Source organism: Macaca fascicularis, chromosome 3 (assembly GCF_037993035.2).
Source record: "Macaca fascicularis isolate 582-1 chromosome 3, T2T-MFA8v1.1".
Lineage (NCBI taxonomy): Eukaryota > Metazoa > Chordata > Mammalia > Primates > Cercopithecidae > Macaca > Macaca fascicularis.
This window is the reverse complement of record NC_088377.1, coordinates 86468798-86486583: the sequence shown is the minus strand read 5'-3', so window position 1 is coordinate 86486583 and position 17786 is coordinate 86468798. Positions and strand designations below refer to the sequence as shown.

Sequence of the window (17786 nt, the reverse complement as noted above, 5' to 3'; positions counted from 1 at the left end):
AAAATTAGCGTGGTGGTATGGTGGCGGGCGCCTGTAATCCCAGCTACTCAGGAGGCTGAGATGGGAGAATGGCTTGAACCTGGAGGCACAGGTTGCAGTGAGCCGAGATCGCACCATTGCACTCCAGCTTGGGTGACAAGAGTGAAGCTGTCTCAAGAAAAAAAAAAAAAAAAGTTAAAAATCTATAAGAAAATAAAAATATATCTATTTAATATGTCTTTTGGGAAAATATTTCTCAGCATAATACTAAAACTTAGAAAACAGAATGTTTCTGTGTTTGACCATTTAAATACTAAACCTTTGACATTTAAATAAAAAGAAAAACTAAACAAACCAAAACCTTTTTGTTACAGGATTAGGTCTTAGATATTTTAAGATATATTAAAATACAGAATAAAGTTCCTCCTGGATTCTGTTCAGTGTTTAACTAGTCCTGGCCAGATGATGGGGAGGAAAGGAGAGGGAGCTGTGTGATGGGCAGGCAGATAGTTGTAAGGTGGAGCCAGATCTCGCTTGGCCTGGGATTGCTGCCTCTCCTGACAGTGCATCTTATTATAAGGGGGAGTTGAAAGCAGAAGGGGAAACAGCACAGAAAGGATCTGTCTGGCCTTTACAGTTATGTGACCATGGCAAGTCCTGCCAGTCACTCAAAGCTCTGTGAGCAACGAGTTGGGGTACCCCAGCTGAATGTGCTTTAAAAACAGCAGTGTGGCCAGGTGCAGTGGCTCATGCCTGCAGTCTCAGAACTTTGGGAGGCTGAGGCAGGAGGTTCAGTTGAACCCAGGAGTTCGAGGTTGCAGTGAGCTGTGATCATGCATGCCACTTCTTTCCAGTCTGGGTTAAAGAACAAAACCCTGACCCTGAAAAATAAACAAATAAACAGCAATGCCATTTATTCTAGCTGGTACACCCCTGATGCCCAGTGTACGAGTTCCAGGTAGGCTTCTTTCTCATGCATATGCATCTGTCCACATCCTTTCGTTTGTTTGTTTTCTTTTGTTTTGCATTCCCCAGATTATGTAGGAAAACAATAAAGTTCATAAGTAATGTTTTGTAGACCACTTTTATAGGAAAATTTTCCTTTAAGATCTCATTAGAAAGGAAAAGCAAGTAGCCTGCCACCGAGTGCCTGTGCCAGCACAGTTACACCGTGGAGCGCCCGGATAAAGCGGCACTGAACGCACTGCAGCCTCCTAAGTTCAGAAAAGAAAGCTCATTAGCATCTACACTGAAGACACTCCTGTTCTTCACAGCTTTAATGATCACCGTTCCTATTGGGTTATATTTCACAACTAAATCTTACATATTTGAAGGCACCCTTGGGATGTCCAATAGGGACAGATATTGTTATGCTGCTAGTGTTGCAGTGGTCGGCGGCCATGTGGTGCTGGCCCTCTTTATGTATGTGGCCTGGAATGAAGACTCACGACAGTGGTGTGAAGGCAAACAGGATTAAAGTGAACATCACCTTTTGATAGCATTAAATTCTTTTTTTAAAATGATATATGCTGGAGGGGGGACATCTGATTTTAATAAAGTTGAAAGAACATGTTAAAGTCAGTCTTAAGGAGTCACGTTTGAGTAGTGTAAATTTTGATCCTCCTAATATGTTGGTTTGTATATTCAGTTTTAACTATATAAATCTCATTTGCAAATGAGAATTTGGAAAAGTTAAATTAGTTATAAATACATATGTTTATTACAAAAAAAAAAAAGCAAGTAGTACTGAGATTTCTTCAAGGTCAAAAGACTCAGGGCAGTTTCTTCTGAATGTAGTTTGGGGGCTGGAGACAGAAATAGGAAGCAGTAGAATTGCTAGGTCAGATTGGAATTTTAAGAGTTATTGCTACACCGCCTTCCACAGAGATGCTACCCACTTTTAGTCCCCCAATAATGTCAGAGTGTATTCCTGACCACACTTTAACCACCACACTCTGGCAAACATTTTGATCTGTCAGTCAGCTAGGCCTTCTTGCTATAATCATAATTTACATTCTGTGATCATGACTGAGGGTATCATTCTGTCTGTTACAAGAGTTACCTGAATTTCCTTGTCTGGAAACCATAGAGCAATTTAGAGCTGGAGCAGACCTTAGAGATGAAGTCCAGCCATTCAGCCTACAGCCTGTGACCTGTTTGACTGTCATAGTTGCTTGGGTAGTTCAGGACTGACAGGACTGGACACCAGGTCTCCTGTTTAGCATGGAAGCTCTCTGGGTGAATGTAAGACAGGACCTGTCAAGGCCTCTGGCAGAGCCTGGGGTTTGAGTCTAGAACCAGGAAGTCTGGAAACTGCAGGGCAGTGCTGTAGTGCCTTGGCTGTGAGGCAGGGTGCTTTACCCTCCCTGAACTCCAGGCACTTCATCTGTAAAATGGAATTAATACTAGTTTGGTTTTTTTGTTGTTGTTGTTGTTGTTTGCCAGGGTTCTGAGGATTAGGGTTAATGTGTATGAACTAGCTGACCCAGAGAGGTTCATATCTGTTCTCATCCTCCTCACGTTTGGGTGTTCTGTTATGTGACTCTGTCACTCATGTGCAAGCTCCAAGGGAGACTTGAACGAAAGTTCTTAAAAACAGAAGTAAAGCACAGCAGGGTGTTGGGGAGGGCATCTCTGTGGGGCCTCCAGGTAGCAGGGGAGGACGAGCAGAGTGTGCTTGCTGGGGACCCTCTGCTGCTGTGTCTTCACGCATCCGCCACTTAGTGCTGGTGCTCCCACCCCACCCACTGCCTGTGGGTCAGCTCTCAGTGTCTTAGTTATCCTTCTGAGATACATATATATATTTTTTTAATGAGACAAGGTCTCTCATCTGGGTACAAAGTAGTTTGGGGGGAAAAAAAGAGATAGGGTCTCTGTCATCCTGTGAGTGACAGAGGTGATGACATGTGACATGTCAGTGACTCATGTCACTATCACTTTAGGCTAGAGTGCAGTGGCATGATCATAGCTCACTGCAGCCTCAAATTCCTGGGCTCAAGCAATCCTCCTGCCTCAGCCTCCCAAGTAGCTAGGACTATAGGCGTATGCCATGATGCCTGGCTAATTTTTTAAGTAAACACAGGGTCTCGCTATGTTGCCCAAGCTGGTCTTGGACTCCTGGGCTCAAGTGATCCTCCCACCTCAGCCTCCCACAGTGCTGGGATTACAGGCGTGAGCTGCTGTGCCTGGCCTTTCTGAGATATTTTATGCATAAAGAGACATCACACCTACATTGCCTCCCCAGGATCTGAGAAGAAAGTCCACTTTCTTTGTCACATTCTGCTTTTTGGAGTTTTTCTTCTAGTAGGTTCCCTTTTTCAGATTTGTTTCAGGAGATGTGAAAAGGCTCCAGACTGCAAAAGGAAAGGCATCATGTGTGCTGGCCAGGTTGGGTCATGAGACCCGCTCTCAAAGCAGGAAGGAGCAATGGTAAGAGAGAAGGGAGGGGAGTTGCCGAAAGCAGGCTATTTTCTTTTTTTTTTTTTTCTTTGAGACAGAGTCTCACTCTGTTGCCCAGGCTGGGAGTGCAGTGGCTCGATCTTGGCTCACTGCAGCCTCCGCCTCCCGAGTTCAAGCAATTCTTCTGCCTCAGCCTCCTGAGTAGGTGGGATTACAGGCATACGCCATCACACCTGGCTAAGTTTTTGTATTTTTAGTAGAGACAGGGTTTCACTATGTTGGCCAGGCTGGCTTGGAACTCCTGACCTCAGGTGATCTGCCTTCCTCATCCTCCCAAAGTGCTGGGATTACAAGCGTAAGCCACAGTGTCCAGCCCCAAAAGCAGGCTATTTTCAACACAAAGCCCACACAATCACCCACGCACCCTTCCCCAGGTAATCTTAAGGTTGCCAAGGTTTGGTTTTGTTTGTTTTGGAATGGGGGTGGTTATTTCACTGTCATTCATGGTTCTCATCCCTGTGCTTAACCAAAGAGAATAAGATCAAATGCTGTGCTGGGTCCAAGGGCAGGGGTTGCCACAGTCTTCCCTTTTCAGAGGCCCTCTGCAAGCTACAAGTGGTCATCGGCATTGGCTTCCTGGACTGCCTATGCAGGTGGAGGGGCTGGAGAGGCATCTGTAGTGCATTTTTCATCACCTCTGGTTATCCATTTGCCTGCCCTTGCCTGCCCAGTTTTAGTTAAAAATACAGTGGCAATTCTAGTGGCTCTAACAAGTGAGGGAAAAAGTTAATTTTTACAGGCCTCTGTTCTACCGACATTCCAGTGTTTCTCCAGGTATGGCTCCTGACCGTCTGTGTGCATTTACCTGGATGCTTGGTGAAAATGCAGATTCGTGGCCTCCCCTCCACTCTTGGCCTTCCAAATCAGAATCTGAGAGTGAAACCCAGAAATACACATTTTCAACAAGAATCCTAGGGGTACATTAAAGTTGAGGACCCCTATTAAGCCGTGCTGTTGCTGTCTTTCTTTTCCTTTACTCTGTGGTCTCCCCTCATCTCCTCTTGTCACCCCTCCTTCCCGCTCACCTGTTTGCCCCCTCCTTCCTTTGTCTTAATGCTGAGGGTCCGGAGTGGCTTTTTGAACTATTCTTTGAACATATTAAATTGCAGTCCTCTGGAAACTCAGCTAAGAAGAAAAGAAAAGTGTATATTTCTTATTGCCTTGCTTGTCCCCATTTAAAAAGCCAGATAAAAAGCTGTCCTCTTCAAGCACCAGTTTTGGGAAGTGCATCCTTCCCATGGAGGCATCCCAATTGCAGCTGCTCTTCCAATGTAGGAGATGGACCTGGGCTTGGAAATGCCCTTCTCTAAGGAAGCATTGCTGGTATGACATCCCAGGGAAGTCAGCTGTCACCAGGCCAGAATAGACACTGGCCTGGATATCCTTGCTGGAAGGCACAGGTGGTGAAGGCATTTGGGGAAGATGAGACCAATGGGACAGGAAGCAGTGGGGGAGCGTGGGGTGGCAAAGGGGAGTGTTTGCATGGAGTTTGGGCAGGTGCCACCAGGGACCTGAACCTCTGCTTTTGTCTTTACAGTGACCGAAGGAAGAAACCAAGATGAATACAGAGGTGAGTTCTTTACAAAGACCAGTTTAAGGGATGCTTTTCTTACTGTGTCCTTCATTTCTCCTTTGCAGGGTCTCCATTCCCTTTCAGAAACATCAGCACAAACTTGAGAACACTTCCCCTCCAGTCTACTGATGTGCACGTGGTTCTGAGTGACGCAGGAAGAACTAGGCCCCTCTGAGTTCTTATCTGTGTCTGTCTGGCTTCATTCAAACTTACCCACTGCAGCTAATCCTGAAACAACACTCCTAGTTCTGGCTAGTAGTGGGGCATGGAGGTTGCTGGGCCCAGATCCCTGCTTTGTGTTATTCTGGAAACACTTTGCATTGTCTCCTTGGTGCTCTCACTTTCAGTTCTTTGATGCATGGAGATGTCTAGCTCCTCATCCCTTTGTTTTTTCCTTTTGTTTCATCCATCAGCCCCTTCCTCTGTTCACTCCCTTCCAAGTGGAGCCTAGACCTTGGGGTTCATCACTTCAACCACTGCTGTGCTGATGCCCACTATGCTTTTCCCACTTGTCCTGTCCATCCACACGGCAAACACAGAGGCCGTCCCCACAAGAGGGGGGTCTTTGGTGAGTGGCACACCCTTGTGCTGTTTGCAGCTGGCAGATGTCTCAGCGTCCTTATCTGGTGCTCAGCACCACCCGCCAGGCCCCCTGTCACTCTAGGCAGCTCCTTGCCAGTGTCCTGAACTCCCAGCTCCAGGTTTCATCCCTCTCCCTAAGCTCTGTCCTCCTCGAAGGTCCCCCTCACTCTTAGCATCAGGATCCCTTTTCATTTTACAGAGGAAAATGTAAACATTCTATCTGACATCATCTCCCTCCATTCCTGCCTCTCCATTAGTCCTATTCCTCCTGTCACAGTGCAAGGGATGCTTGTCAGTGAGAGTTCCAAGTTGTGAACACCAGAAAGCCTGAGTTAATGTGCCTTTTTCCTGGAAGTCCAGGTGAAGGGCAGGCCTCAGGGCTGGTCGATCCTGTGGCTCAGTGACCTCCTCAAGGATCCAGGAGCTTTTCACCTCTCTGCTCTCCATCCAGCTGTTGGTTACATCCTAGGGCAGGCCACACATGTTCGCATTCCCTTTCATCAGCACGAAGAAGTGGCTTCTGGCCACTCCTTCAGAGGAGTGGGAGCCTTTTTTTGAAGCCCCATCAAATGCCACCTTCGGTCTTATTGGCCAGAATCAGGTCCTGGACCATAGTGTGTCTGAGGAGCAGGGATTTTGTGTCTGGCTTCAACTACTCAGGCCCATCCTGGAGCAGCTTCCCCCATGCCCCAGGGCTGGGTATGGAAAGGAGAAAGGGGTATGTATCCCTCTCTGGTATGAGACATTCCTGGTCCATTTTCATGCTGCTATAAAGAAATGCCCAAGACTGAGTAATTTAAAAAGGAAAGAGGTTTAATTGACTCACAGTTCAGTATGGCTGGGGAGGACTTAGGAAACTTAACAGTTATGGTGGAAGGCAAAGGGAAAGCAAGGCACCTTCTTCACAAGGTGGCAGGAAGGAGAAGTGCTGAGTGAAGGGGGAAGACCCCCTTATAAAACCATCAGATCTCGTGAGAGCTCACTCACTATCATGAGAACAGCATGGGGGAAACCGCCCCCGTGATTCAGTTACTTCCACCTGGCTCCTCCCTTGACACACGGGGATTATGGGGATTACAATTCAAGACGAGATTTGGGTGGGGACACAAAGCATAACCATATCACCTGGTGATGGTGTACCCTTCTCCTGCTCTGAAACTGCACACTCCTGCCTGCTCAGACCTTGTGCCGGCTCCTTAGTTATCTCCTTTGCCATCTGCATCATTAACCTAATTCCCACTACCTCTTTCTCATCGATATTTCAAAATGCTTTCTTCAGAACAAAACAACACCTCACATCTTGTCAAGTGACTGTTATCCTATCTTTCTCATCCCCTGCAAGGCAGGCTTCTCGAAAAAGATACCTGCAGTTAATTTCTCCATTTTCTCTTCCCTGGGTCATTCTCAGCCTGTTGCGGTCTGGTTTCTTTTCCCATATTATATACTGAAATGAGTCTTGTCAGGGTCAATGATGATCTCTGCAAATTTTATAAAAATGTATCTTGTAATAATGTAGATACATGTTCATACCGCAAAACTCAGACTACAGAATGGAAAACAACCAAAAGTAAGTCTCCCTATTACGTTATCTCGACCAGCCCTGCTCCACTTGGGGCTGACTTCTGGTAACCACTTTCTTGTGCCTCTGACCTCCTTATCTGAAGGCCCCTGTGGTTCACCCTGTGGCTTGCTCTAATTCTTAGGGTCTTTTAAGTTCTAAAGAAACAATGGAAGCTTTGCATTAATATTAAGCTTATACACCCTGGTCCAGGAGCAGTTCCATCAGTCATCAGTGATCTCTTCTGTCCTCTTTGATGGCTTTTCCTCTTAACCTTGTAAGAACATTCCTAGACTTGGGTCCTCCTTTGCTGTTCCTTACACACACACACACACACACACACACACACATATATATATTTATTTATTATTTTTTATTTTTCTTGTGATAGAGCCTCACTCTGTCACCCAGCCTGGAGTACAGTGGCGTGATCTCTGCTCACTGCAACCTCTGCCTCCTGGGTTCATGCCATTCTCCCACTTCAGCCTACCAAGTAGCTGGGATTACAGGAGCACCACCACACCTGGGTAATTTTTGTATTTTTAGTAGAGATGGGGTTTCACTATGTTAGCCAGGCTGGTCTTGAACTCCTGACCTCAAGTGATCCTCCCGCCTCGGCCTCCCAAAGTGCTGGGATTACAGGCATGAGCCACTGTGCCTGGCTGTTCCTTACACATCTGTCCCTTGGTGTCAGACCACCTTCTCCCTTCTCTTTTCTGTCCAGTCCCACTGCAGTCTGACTGTGTTCTCACTGCTCTACTTCTCAGGGGAAGGTACCAGTGAGCCCCACATTACCAAATTTTGCAGAAACTTTTTCCTTAAGCATTTGACACTATTGACCACACTTTTCTTGAAATGTCCCCTTGATACCCCAGGGTTTCTTCCTGTTTCTCAGACCACTTCTCAGAGTCTCTCTTAGGCTCCTCTTCTCCCTACTCCTTGGGAGTCTGTTTCCCAGCACCCTGCCTGCTGCCCTGGGAGCTCATCTGCTCCCACAGCTTTTCTTGTCGGTTGTGTGTTTGGGAAAGTCCCAGATGGATCTGTTCACACAGGTACCTCCTCAGCTCCAGACATGTACGTCCAGCAGCCTGTCACTCATCTCAGTCAGAGCTGCCACAGGGACCCCAAGCCTGTTATAACTCAGGCTGGACTTGCTGCTTTCACTTGCCCCAAATCTGCTCTTCCTCGAAGGGCCATCCATCAGCCTGGCGCTCCAGTCCCCTCACTGTTCCCACACGCCAGCAGCCAGTGACCAAGGCTGTAAATCCTGTTATTGCCTTGATGTAGTCACCAAAATTTATGTGACACCACACTGTGCCAGACTCTAGACCTGGCTTGATGTCTGTAATGGTAAAAATGTAAGTGTGGTACTCATGCTCATGGAACTTACCACTAATTGGGACCACCATAACTTTCCAGTCTGTCCCTTCCTTACCCTACTTCCTGCCTCCTCATCACTTCCTCACTAATTCTTTTCTTCTCCTTTGCTTTCCTCACCCTCCTCTAGGCCATTCCCTCTCCCTTTTAGAAGGCAGGGGGAAGAGACCTCAGGCACAGGGATGGTCTGCATGCCCAGTTCCTGACACATTGCCTCTATTGCGCTGTGCAAGGCTCTGCTCTCAGACTTACTTATTTTTTATTCCTTTTTTCTCCATCCCCATTCTCACTCTGCCAAAGACAACTATTCTAATGAATTGTTTTTCCTTTTTTATTTATGTATGTTCATGAAAAATTTTGTTTTTGTGCAAATACCTTCTAAATTTATATACAGTAAGCTGGGTGCCGTGGCTCATGCCTATAATCCCAGCACCTTGGAAGGCTGAGGCAGGCAGATCACCTGAGGTCAGGAGTTTGAGACCAGCCTGGCCAACATGGCAAAACCCCATCTCTACTAAAAATACAAAAATTAGTCAGGTGTGGTGGCACATGCCTGTAATCCCAGTTACTTGGGAGGCTGAGGCAGGAGAATCACTTGAACCCAGGAGGCAGAGGTTGCAATGAGCCAAGATCGTGCCATTGCACTCCAGCCTGGGCTACAGAGCGAGACTGCCTCAACAAACAAACAAACAAAAACATTTATATGCAGTAAAATTGCCTCTTTTTTTTTTTGGTGTACAGGTTTACCCATTAAAACACATGCATAACCATCACCCCAGGATGTCAGGATGCAGAACCTCACCCCAAAACATTCCCTTGTGTTTCCCCTTTATAGCCACAACCTCCCCTTGCTACTGACCCCTGGCAACATATATCACCTCCTGTGTGATATACTTTTTTTTTTTCCTGAAACAGTCTTACCCTTGTCACCCAGGCTAGAGTGCAGTGGTGTGATCTCAGCTCACTGCAACCTCCGCCTCCCGTTTCAAGCAATTCTTCAGCCTCAGCCTCCTGAGTAGCTGGGATTATAGGAGTGGGCCACCACGCCACCTAATTTTTGTTTTTTTAGTAGAGACAGAGTTTTGCCATGTTGGCCGGGCTGGTCTTGAACTCCTGACCTCAAGTGACCTACCTGTCTCGACCTCCCAAAGTGCTGGGATTACAGGCGTGAGCCACGGTGCCCAGCCTGATATACTTTTAATGTATGTAATTGCATTTTATATCATTTATATCTCATTCTTCATTTTTCTGCATGTTCAACATATATAGTTAATCTGCTACACAGCAGCCCAGAAGTCAATTGCTCTAAGTCACAGGGGGTTAAGGGGCATAATGGAGATCTAAGCCCCAATGCTTTTGACCCATTAATGCCTTTGTTCTTGTCTGTGTCCAGCTAATCCCGTCCATCCAGTTCAAATGTCCTTTGTACTGCACAAACAGTTTTCTCAGAGTCCTCTCTCGGGAAGTCATACCTCCCTCTTATGAATTTCCATTGCGCTTTATGTGTCTTTTCTTTTGTTACCTTCCCCTCCCGCTTTGACTGTAGCTGTCGGGGTTCCTCGCTCATCTTAGCATCCCCATGGCATCTGGCTTGATGCGTCATGCATAGCTTATCTTCACTAAATGTCTGTTGCCTAAATGATAGGATGATTCAGAGACTGTTAAGTAATCTAATGCAATCCACAGCTTGGGAGGGTCAGTGAAAATGTAGAGGAAGGAAATCATATGACAGAAATTTTCAAGCAAAACTTGTTGTGGCCTGGAGACTGGCTGGAGGGAGAAAGCACAGAAGGACCATCGGCCACAGTCAGCCTTTGATCTCAGGATATTTGTTAAATGCAGGAATCACTCCAAGCATTTAAAACTGGGTGTTGGCTGAGCGTGGTGGCTCACGCCTGTAATCCCAGCACTTTGGGAGGCCAAGGCAGGCAGATCATGAGGTCAGGAGATCGAGACCATCCTGGCTAACATGTTGAAACCCCGTCTCTACTAAAAAATACAAAAAAAATCAGCCAGGCGTGGTGCGGGCATCTGTAGTCCCAGCTACTCAGGAGGCTGAGGCAGGAGAATGGCGTGAACCCGGGAAGCGGAGTTTGCAGTGAGCCAAGATTGCACCACTGCACTCCAGCCTGGGCGACAGAGCAAGACTCTGTCTCAAAAAAAAAAAAAAAAACTGGGTGCTGCCAGGATTCCTAGAGCTACTGGCTTTTGCCCACAAGTTCAGAGGACAGCCCGTCAGGAAGGGTGGATAATTGGAGTTTAGCACAGAGCATGAAGATCCAGAGCGCAGTGGGACAACCAGGTTGAAATGTCTTGGGAATGCGGCTTGGAAGAGAGGATGGCCCCCAGCTCAGGATGCTTGTGGTCTTTGACATAGAGGTGGTCATGGAAACCCTGAGAATGAGGGACCCCCATACTCTGGGGATATGGGGGAGAGAGAAGAATAGAGGGATGAGGATTGAGCTTTGGGAAATATACACCTCTTGGGCAAAATGAAGAAAGAAAGTGAAATGTGAAAAGAAAACCTTGGTGGCATGAGGTGAGGGAAGAAAGGAAGGAGTGAGTTTGAAGAAGGTCCAGGTAAGGGTTGTCCATGTCTGAAGTCCAGGAGCATGTGGCTGAGGAAGAGCCCTTGAATGTGGTGACGAGAAGGTCTTGGATGACCCATGGTGAAGCAGGGAAGCATGGGAGTGAAAACCAATTGCAGCAGGGCCAGGAGCACTTGGGGTCATTGGATGGGGCAGGGCAGGGACAGGGGCAGCAGAGGATGCTGAGCACTGTAGAGGGAGCCCCAGGAAGGGAGGTAAGAGTGAGCCAAGGCGCTGTACACTGCAGAGTTCTCACCTTCTTGGAGCAACCCTCTGATATTTATGTCTGTTTTCAGGGGTTGTTTATATTTTAGATACTGAATACATTTGTGTGATTCTAAACTTTAAAGAAGAAAAAAAGAGAAAAAGATTTTCTATGAGAAGCCCTCTTCCCTCCTAGCCCTGTTTCCCAGCCACTCTGTTTTTCATGTTCCCAGCAAGCGTGTCGCCAGTTTCAGCATTACAGGTTTCTGGGCTGTCCTTTCAAAGAGATCCTAAACATAGACAGTATGTTTTCTCTTTGGCTCCCACCCCTCCTGTTACTACACAGACTGTAGCATACAGTGCACACTAGCCTGTCCTTTGCTTCTTTCACCTGATAATCTATCTTGGAGACCAGTCCCTTTCAATACATAAAGGGCTTCCTTTTTTTTTTTTTTTTTTATAGCCGTGTAATACTCTATTTCACAAGTCTATCATAACTTTCATAGCCAGTCTGTTATAATGACATATAGACTGTTTCCATCTTTTGCTTGTTATAAGCAAGGCTGCAGTAAGCCTAAGTCACTTGACTTGTGTAGCTCTGTAGGACACATTCTTACAGTTGGATTTACCAGAGCAAAGGGCATTTGCATTTTAATTTGTAGTGAGTATTTCCAAGTTGCTCTCCATAAATTAGGTTTTTCTCTCCCTCCTGCAACATATGAACATGCCTGTTTTCCCAGGCCAACCAATGAGTTGTCAAACTTCTTTTTAATTCTTGCAAATAGTGGATGAAAATGACTAGCTTGTTCTGTCTGACTGCCTGTACTCTCCTTCCACCTTTTCAGCACCTGTCCTCATGCCTCACACCTTGAAGTTTTTCTACAGTTTTTACATTTTTCTTCTACCCTCTTTATCTCAAAAAAAATTTTTTTTCTAAGTTGGCAGAGCACATTCCTAACTTTCTATGAACTCCATTTTTGTGTCTGGAGTGCCAAACACCAGCTTCTCTTAAGTCCAAGGGTGGGGCGCAAGTTCATTCTGTGACTGTGATTTGGACCTGAGTGAGTTTTTTAGTCACTTTGCTGTGCTTATGTGTCATTTTCTGCTGTCTCAAAACTGCTCCTGTTCTTCTTTCCTTAAATACCACCTCTATGGGGCCGTTTGTAGTGGCATCTTCCCAAAGGTTCAGGATAGCAGAGCACAGCAGACAACTGAAAATGGAATTGTAGATGTCCTGGTTTCTAGAAGTCCATTGCTCCCTCCTCTTCTGGGCATTTCTTACTGGCTCCCTTCTCTGCAGGTTTCAGCCTTTTGCTAACCTGCATGCGCTTTCCCCTTTCCTCTGCCTCCTACTGGTTCCTAGCCCCAAAGTTTTAGTTGCTACTACAGAGTGGTCTAGCCATCTCTGATTTGCAGTTTCCCTTCAGAATGCACCTTCAGGATCCCTCACATAAAATGAAGAGGCTCACATTAAAAGTCCTAACAAGTGATTTTTCTCAAAAATAAAGCTCTTGGCTGGGCGCGGTGGCTCAAGCCTGTAATCCCAGCACTTTGGGAGGCCGAGATGGGCGGATCACAAGGTCAGGAGATCGAGACCATCCTGGCTAACATGGTGAAACCCCGTCTCTACTAAAAATACAAAAAACTAGCCGGGTGAGGTGGCGGGCACCTGTAGTCCCAGCTACTCGGGAGGCTGAGGCAGGAGAATGGCGTAAACCCGGGAAGCGGAGCTTGCAGTGAGCTGAGATCCAGCCACTGCACTCCAGCCTGGGCGACAGAGCGAGACTCCGTCTCAAAAAAATAAAAAAAAATAAAGCTCTTTCCCTAAGAGGAGCTTGACTATTAAGATACCAGTGTTTTCCCTCATATCTTTTTTTTTTTTTTTTTTTTTTTTTTTTTTTTTTTTTTTTTGAGATGAAGTGTTGCTCTGTCACCCAGGCTGGAGTGCAGAGGCGCAATGTTGGCTCACCGCAACCCCTGCCTCCCCAGTTTAAGTGATTCTCCTGCCTCAGGCTACCAAGTAGCTGGGGTTACAGGTGCCCGCCACCACCATACCTGGCTATTTTTTTGTATTTTTAGTAGAGGCAGGGTTTCACTATGTTAGTCAGGCAAGTCTGGAACTCCTGACCTCAAGTGATCCACCCACCTCAGCCTCCTGGAGTGCTGGGTTTACAGACATGAGCCCCTGCACCTGGCCTTTCACCCATATCTTGTCCCTGTGTGTCAGTTTTGCAAGGCAATAATACTGAAACCAAATCCTAAAGCAGTTTATAATTTAGCGTGACACACTGTGCAAGCCAGGTTTTGTATGCAAGTTTGTGTGTATCATTAACTAGTGAAATCTTAAAAAGCAGTTTGGCTTATTTATAGATAATAGAGCTGTTTCTTAACCTTGTGGCTTTTTTTTTAAGCTGGTAGAAGCATATCCTGGTTATTATCTGGAATGTAGTAATTTGGTAACCTTAAGAATGCCATAAATATTTAACCTAATAAGGGGATTGCTAGTCTTCTTTTCTTGATTGAAAGGGAAACAGATATTAATATTTTATCATGAATATGTGTTTTGACTATACAGATTTCTCCAGAGGCTGTCTTACTGCTTTTTGGTAATTAGAAATTACGGGGGAAAAAAAGAAGAAAAAAACTAGACTTGTAACCCAAAAAGGACTTACTTGGTGAAATTGTCAATTGTCAGTTGGGCACTGTGGCCACTCCTTCCTGTGCTCTTCCCTGACTTCCAGAAGAGAAGCCAGGAACTAGGTCTCCCAGAGTCCCCTTTTATGTGTGAAGTCCGCTTGTTAGAAGCACTCCCAGGAAACTTGCAAGGCTGAATAAAGAGAGGCAGTTACTCACAGGAGACAGTTCCAGTCAGATGTGTGAGCCAAGGCCGGTGTGCAGATTAGCAGCAATGGGCAGTCAGGCTCTGTGAATCACTCTTCCCAAGCTGCAGGCTGAGAGAGGCTGAGATCCTTTCCAGACATCTTGGCTTCTGGGCAAGCTCTGGAGAATCTCTCGCTTCAATATTGAATTATATAGCAACAGTACGAGGTCTAGGAGAAAAGAAATGGAAGTATGCTGTTGTGAGGTTCTTTATAGTATATGTGGAATAGCACATAATATTACTTTAAAGTAGACTGTGGTAAGTAAAATATATAATATAAAACCCTTAACTTCTGAAAAAGAGTTACAGCTAATAGCCAACAAATGGGATAAAATGGAATCATAATAAATATTCTAATTAATCCAAAATAAGGCAGGAAAAGAGGGGGAAAAGAACAGATTGAACAAATAGCAAGATTTCTATAGAATTTGGATGGAAACCCAACCATATCAATAATCACAATGTAAATTGTCTAAACGTTTCAACTAAAAGGCAGAGATTGTTAGATTGAGTAAAAAAAAAAAGTAAGACCTAACTATGTGCTGCCGACAAGAAACTATAGATATGAAAACACATATAGATTAAATGTGAAAGGTTGGGGGAAAATGTATTATGCTAACACTGATCAACAGAAATTGGGAATGGTTTGTTAATATCAGACAAAATAAATTATAGGGCAAAAAATATTACTAGGAATAAAAACGGTCATTTTAGAAAGATAAAGGGGTCAATTAATAAAAAAGACACAACCATCCTAAACATGTATGTATCTAATAACGGAGTTTTGAAATATGTGGGTCAAAACTGATAGAACTGAAAGGAGAAATACACAGTTATATACAATTATATTCAGAGATTTCAATACCCTCAATAACTGCTAGAGCAAGGAGACAGAAAATGAGGAAGGATACGGAATAACTAAACAACACAATCAACCAACTTGATTAACAGACTTATACAACACTCCACCCAACAATAGTAGCATACAAATTCTTTTCAAGTGTGCCCAGAACATTAACCAAGACAGACCACATCAAGGATCATAAAATCTCTCAATAAATCTAAAAGGATTCAAATCATTTAAAGAATGTTCTCTAACCACAGTGGGATTAAATGAGAAATCAATAATAGGAAAACATTTGGCAAATCCCCAAACATTTGGAAGAAATCCTGGAAGAAGACAAGAGCAGTGGGCACAGGAAGAGGGGCAGAGTCAGTGGGAAATGGTGACAACTGGGTACAAAGGTGAAGAAAAGGGGCAAATCTGAGATGACATTCATGTTTCTATGCTCCAAGGCATCCAAGAAGTGAGTTTAAGGAATGCATGCAGATGATTTTTTTTTTTTTTTTTTTTTTTGAGATAGAGTCTTGCTCTGTCACCCAGGCTGGAGTGCAGTGGCACAATCTTGGGTCACTGCAATCTCTGCCTCCCAGGTTCAAGCAATTCTCCTGCCTCAGCATCCCAAGTAGCTGGGATTACAGGCACCTGTCACTACATCCTGCTAATTTTTGTATTTTTAGTAGAGACGAGGTTTCTCCATGTTGGCCAGGCTGGTCTCGAACTCCTGACCTCAGGTGATCCACCTGCCTCGGCCTCCCAAAGTGCTGGATTACAGGCGTGAGCCACCACGCCCAGTGCATGGAGATAATTTTTATCAGTTTTTATCATACTGAGTTGCTGTATAACTTAAAAGTCGGTTTGATTTTTCACCGTAATACTGCTCACATACAGCCTCCAGCAGTGCATTTAAATAATATTTAAGATACTGCAGTATCTTAAATGTGGAACTCAGAAGGCTGTAGTGAAGAGTAAAAGCCTGTGGTTCCCAAGCTGAGTAAGGTGACCAGTCATGGTTTGCCCATTTGCCTCCTCTGCCAGCATCTGATGAAGAAGCTGTGCCCTCTGAATGACTCCCAGCAGTATCAGATTCACGTGTCTACTGGAAGAGGGACCCAGGGAGGGCAGAAGTACCAGGCCATGGGCTGGGTCTGGCTTAATGAGGAAAGCTCCTTCATTATTGGAGATGGGGCAATAGAAGTGGAGAGCCAAATTGGGGGAACACTTTCTGTGGGTGCTCGGAAGGTTTTCAACCTAAAGACATGGTGGAGCACCTTCAGGAACAGGTTTTGGCGGGACTGACTTCTCTCCAAGCCACCATTTCGGGGACTGTCTCATCCCATCCTGATGCTGTGGCTTCCTGTGTGTTCTGGGCTGGCTTCCAACTTGCTTGTCGGGACCCTGCTGGCTCCTTTATTTTGTTGTTCTCTGCTCAATGGCTGCAGTGTTTTCAAACTCCACCTTGGTCCCTTGTGTTTCAGCCCGAGAGGAAGTTTGGCGTGGTGGTGGTTGGTGTTGGCAGAGCCGGCTCCGTGCGGATGAGGGACTTGCGGAATCCACACCCTTCCTCAGCATTCCTGAACCTGATTGGCTTTGTGTCCAGGTGGCTCACACTGTCTTTGTGCTTCACAATTTGTGGAAAGCCCAGTGAGGCAGATTAGCCGCAGGACATGGAGATTTTTCAGACCCAGGGCAGGGAGAGCCATCTCCTGACCGAGAATAGTGTTTAGGGTCAGCCCCACGAGATCTCAGGTTGGGATGGGTCTGGGAACTGAAGCTTGCTGGGCCTGCAGCTGGGATGCACAGTAGGTTGGCCTGGGGAGACTGGAAGACAGAGGCAGGAGGGTGAGCTCAAGGCTGACAGTTAGAGAAGGGGCACAGCCAACATATGTATGGGGCTTTGGCCTGAAAGGCTTTCAGTGTGCACCAGGGAATCCTGACATAGTCATCATGACAGCCGTCCTAGGTGGTTCTGGGGTCTACATGTGATATTGCCTTCTAGGTAGTGTTATCAACCCCCCAGTTTACAGATAAGGAGGCTGAACCACGGAAAGGTTAAGTAATCTGCCTGAGGTCACACAGCTGGAAAGTCTAAGAACTGAAGTTGAGCAGAAGTCTGTTTCCAAAGCCCATCTTTTAAACACCATGTGTTCTTTTCCCATTGGTAATTTTGAGCCTCACTTTTTTTTTTTTTTTTTCTTTTGAGACAGGGTCTCACTCTGTCACCCAAGCTGCAGTGCAGTGGTGCAATCACAGCTCACTGCAGTCTTGACCTTCTGGGCTCAAGTGATCCTCCTGCCTCAGCCTCCTGAGTAGCTGGGACTACAGACACACACCACCATGCCTGACTAATTTATTTATTTATTTTTTTGTAGAGACAGTTTCTCCCTATGTTGCCTAGACTGGTCTCAAACTCCTGGGGTCAAGTGTTCCTCCTGCCTCAGCCTCCCAAAGTGCTGAGATTACAGGCATGAGCCACCACACCCAGCCTTCCGCTTTTCTTTAAGGATTCATTTATCTCCAATCAGAATCAAACTTACCACCTTGTTTCTTCTTCCCTGCCCCATGCTCAGCTCTTCCGCTTACCCCTGTACACACATACACACACACACACACACACACACACACACACCACTCACCAGACTAATCCTGTATAACATCATTTGTCAATATTAATCGTGAACTAGATACCAGCATCAGACTAATTCTGTGTAACATCATTTATCCATTTTAATTGTGGACTAGGT

At 45.7% G+C, this 17786-nt stretch overlaps 2 protein-coding genes and 1 pseudogene across 6 annotated transcripts in view; 2 read left to right on the top strand and 1 right to left on the bottom strand.

The window, feature by feature from the left end:
• Positions 1–17786, bottom strand: part of COA1 (cytochrome c oxidase assembly factor 1) — a 195723-nt gene that overhangs the window by 131618 nt on the left and 46319 nt on the right. For all 4 annotated transcript variants that reach the window (XM_065542070.1, XM_065542068.1, XM_045389057.2 and 1 more), the window contains one exon: positions 13993–14370. The gene's annotated coding sequence lies outside the window, so the exon portion shown is untranslated. The remainder of the gene's footprint in view (positions 1–13992; positions 14371–17786) is intronic.
• The window catches only part of BLVRA (biliverdin reductase A), a 44569-nt gene that overhangs the window by 7844 nt on the left and 18939 nt on the right, over positions 1–17786 (top strand). Inside the window, exons 2-4 of one of the 2 annotated variants that reach the window (XM_005549715.5) lie at positions 3301–3408; positions 4976–5008; positions 16521–16642. In XM_005549715.5, the coding sequence (XP_005549772.1) occupies positions 4997–5008; positions 16521–16642 (134 nt within the window). In that variant the 5' untranslated portion in view covers positions 3301–3408; positions 4976–4996. The remainder of the gene's footprint in view (positions 1–3300; positions 3409–4975; positions 5009–16520; positions 16643–17786) is intronic. The other variant, XM_005549714.5, reaches the window with a different exon arrangement.
• LOC102116367 (vacuolar ATPase assembly integral membrane protein VMA21 pseudogene) lies at positions 627–1670 on the top strand (annotated as a pseudogene).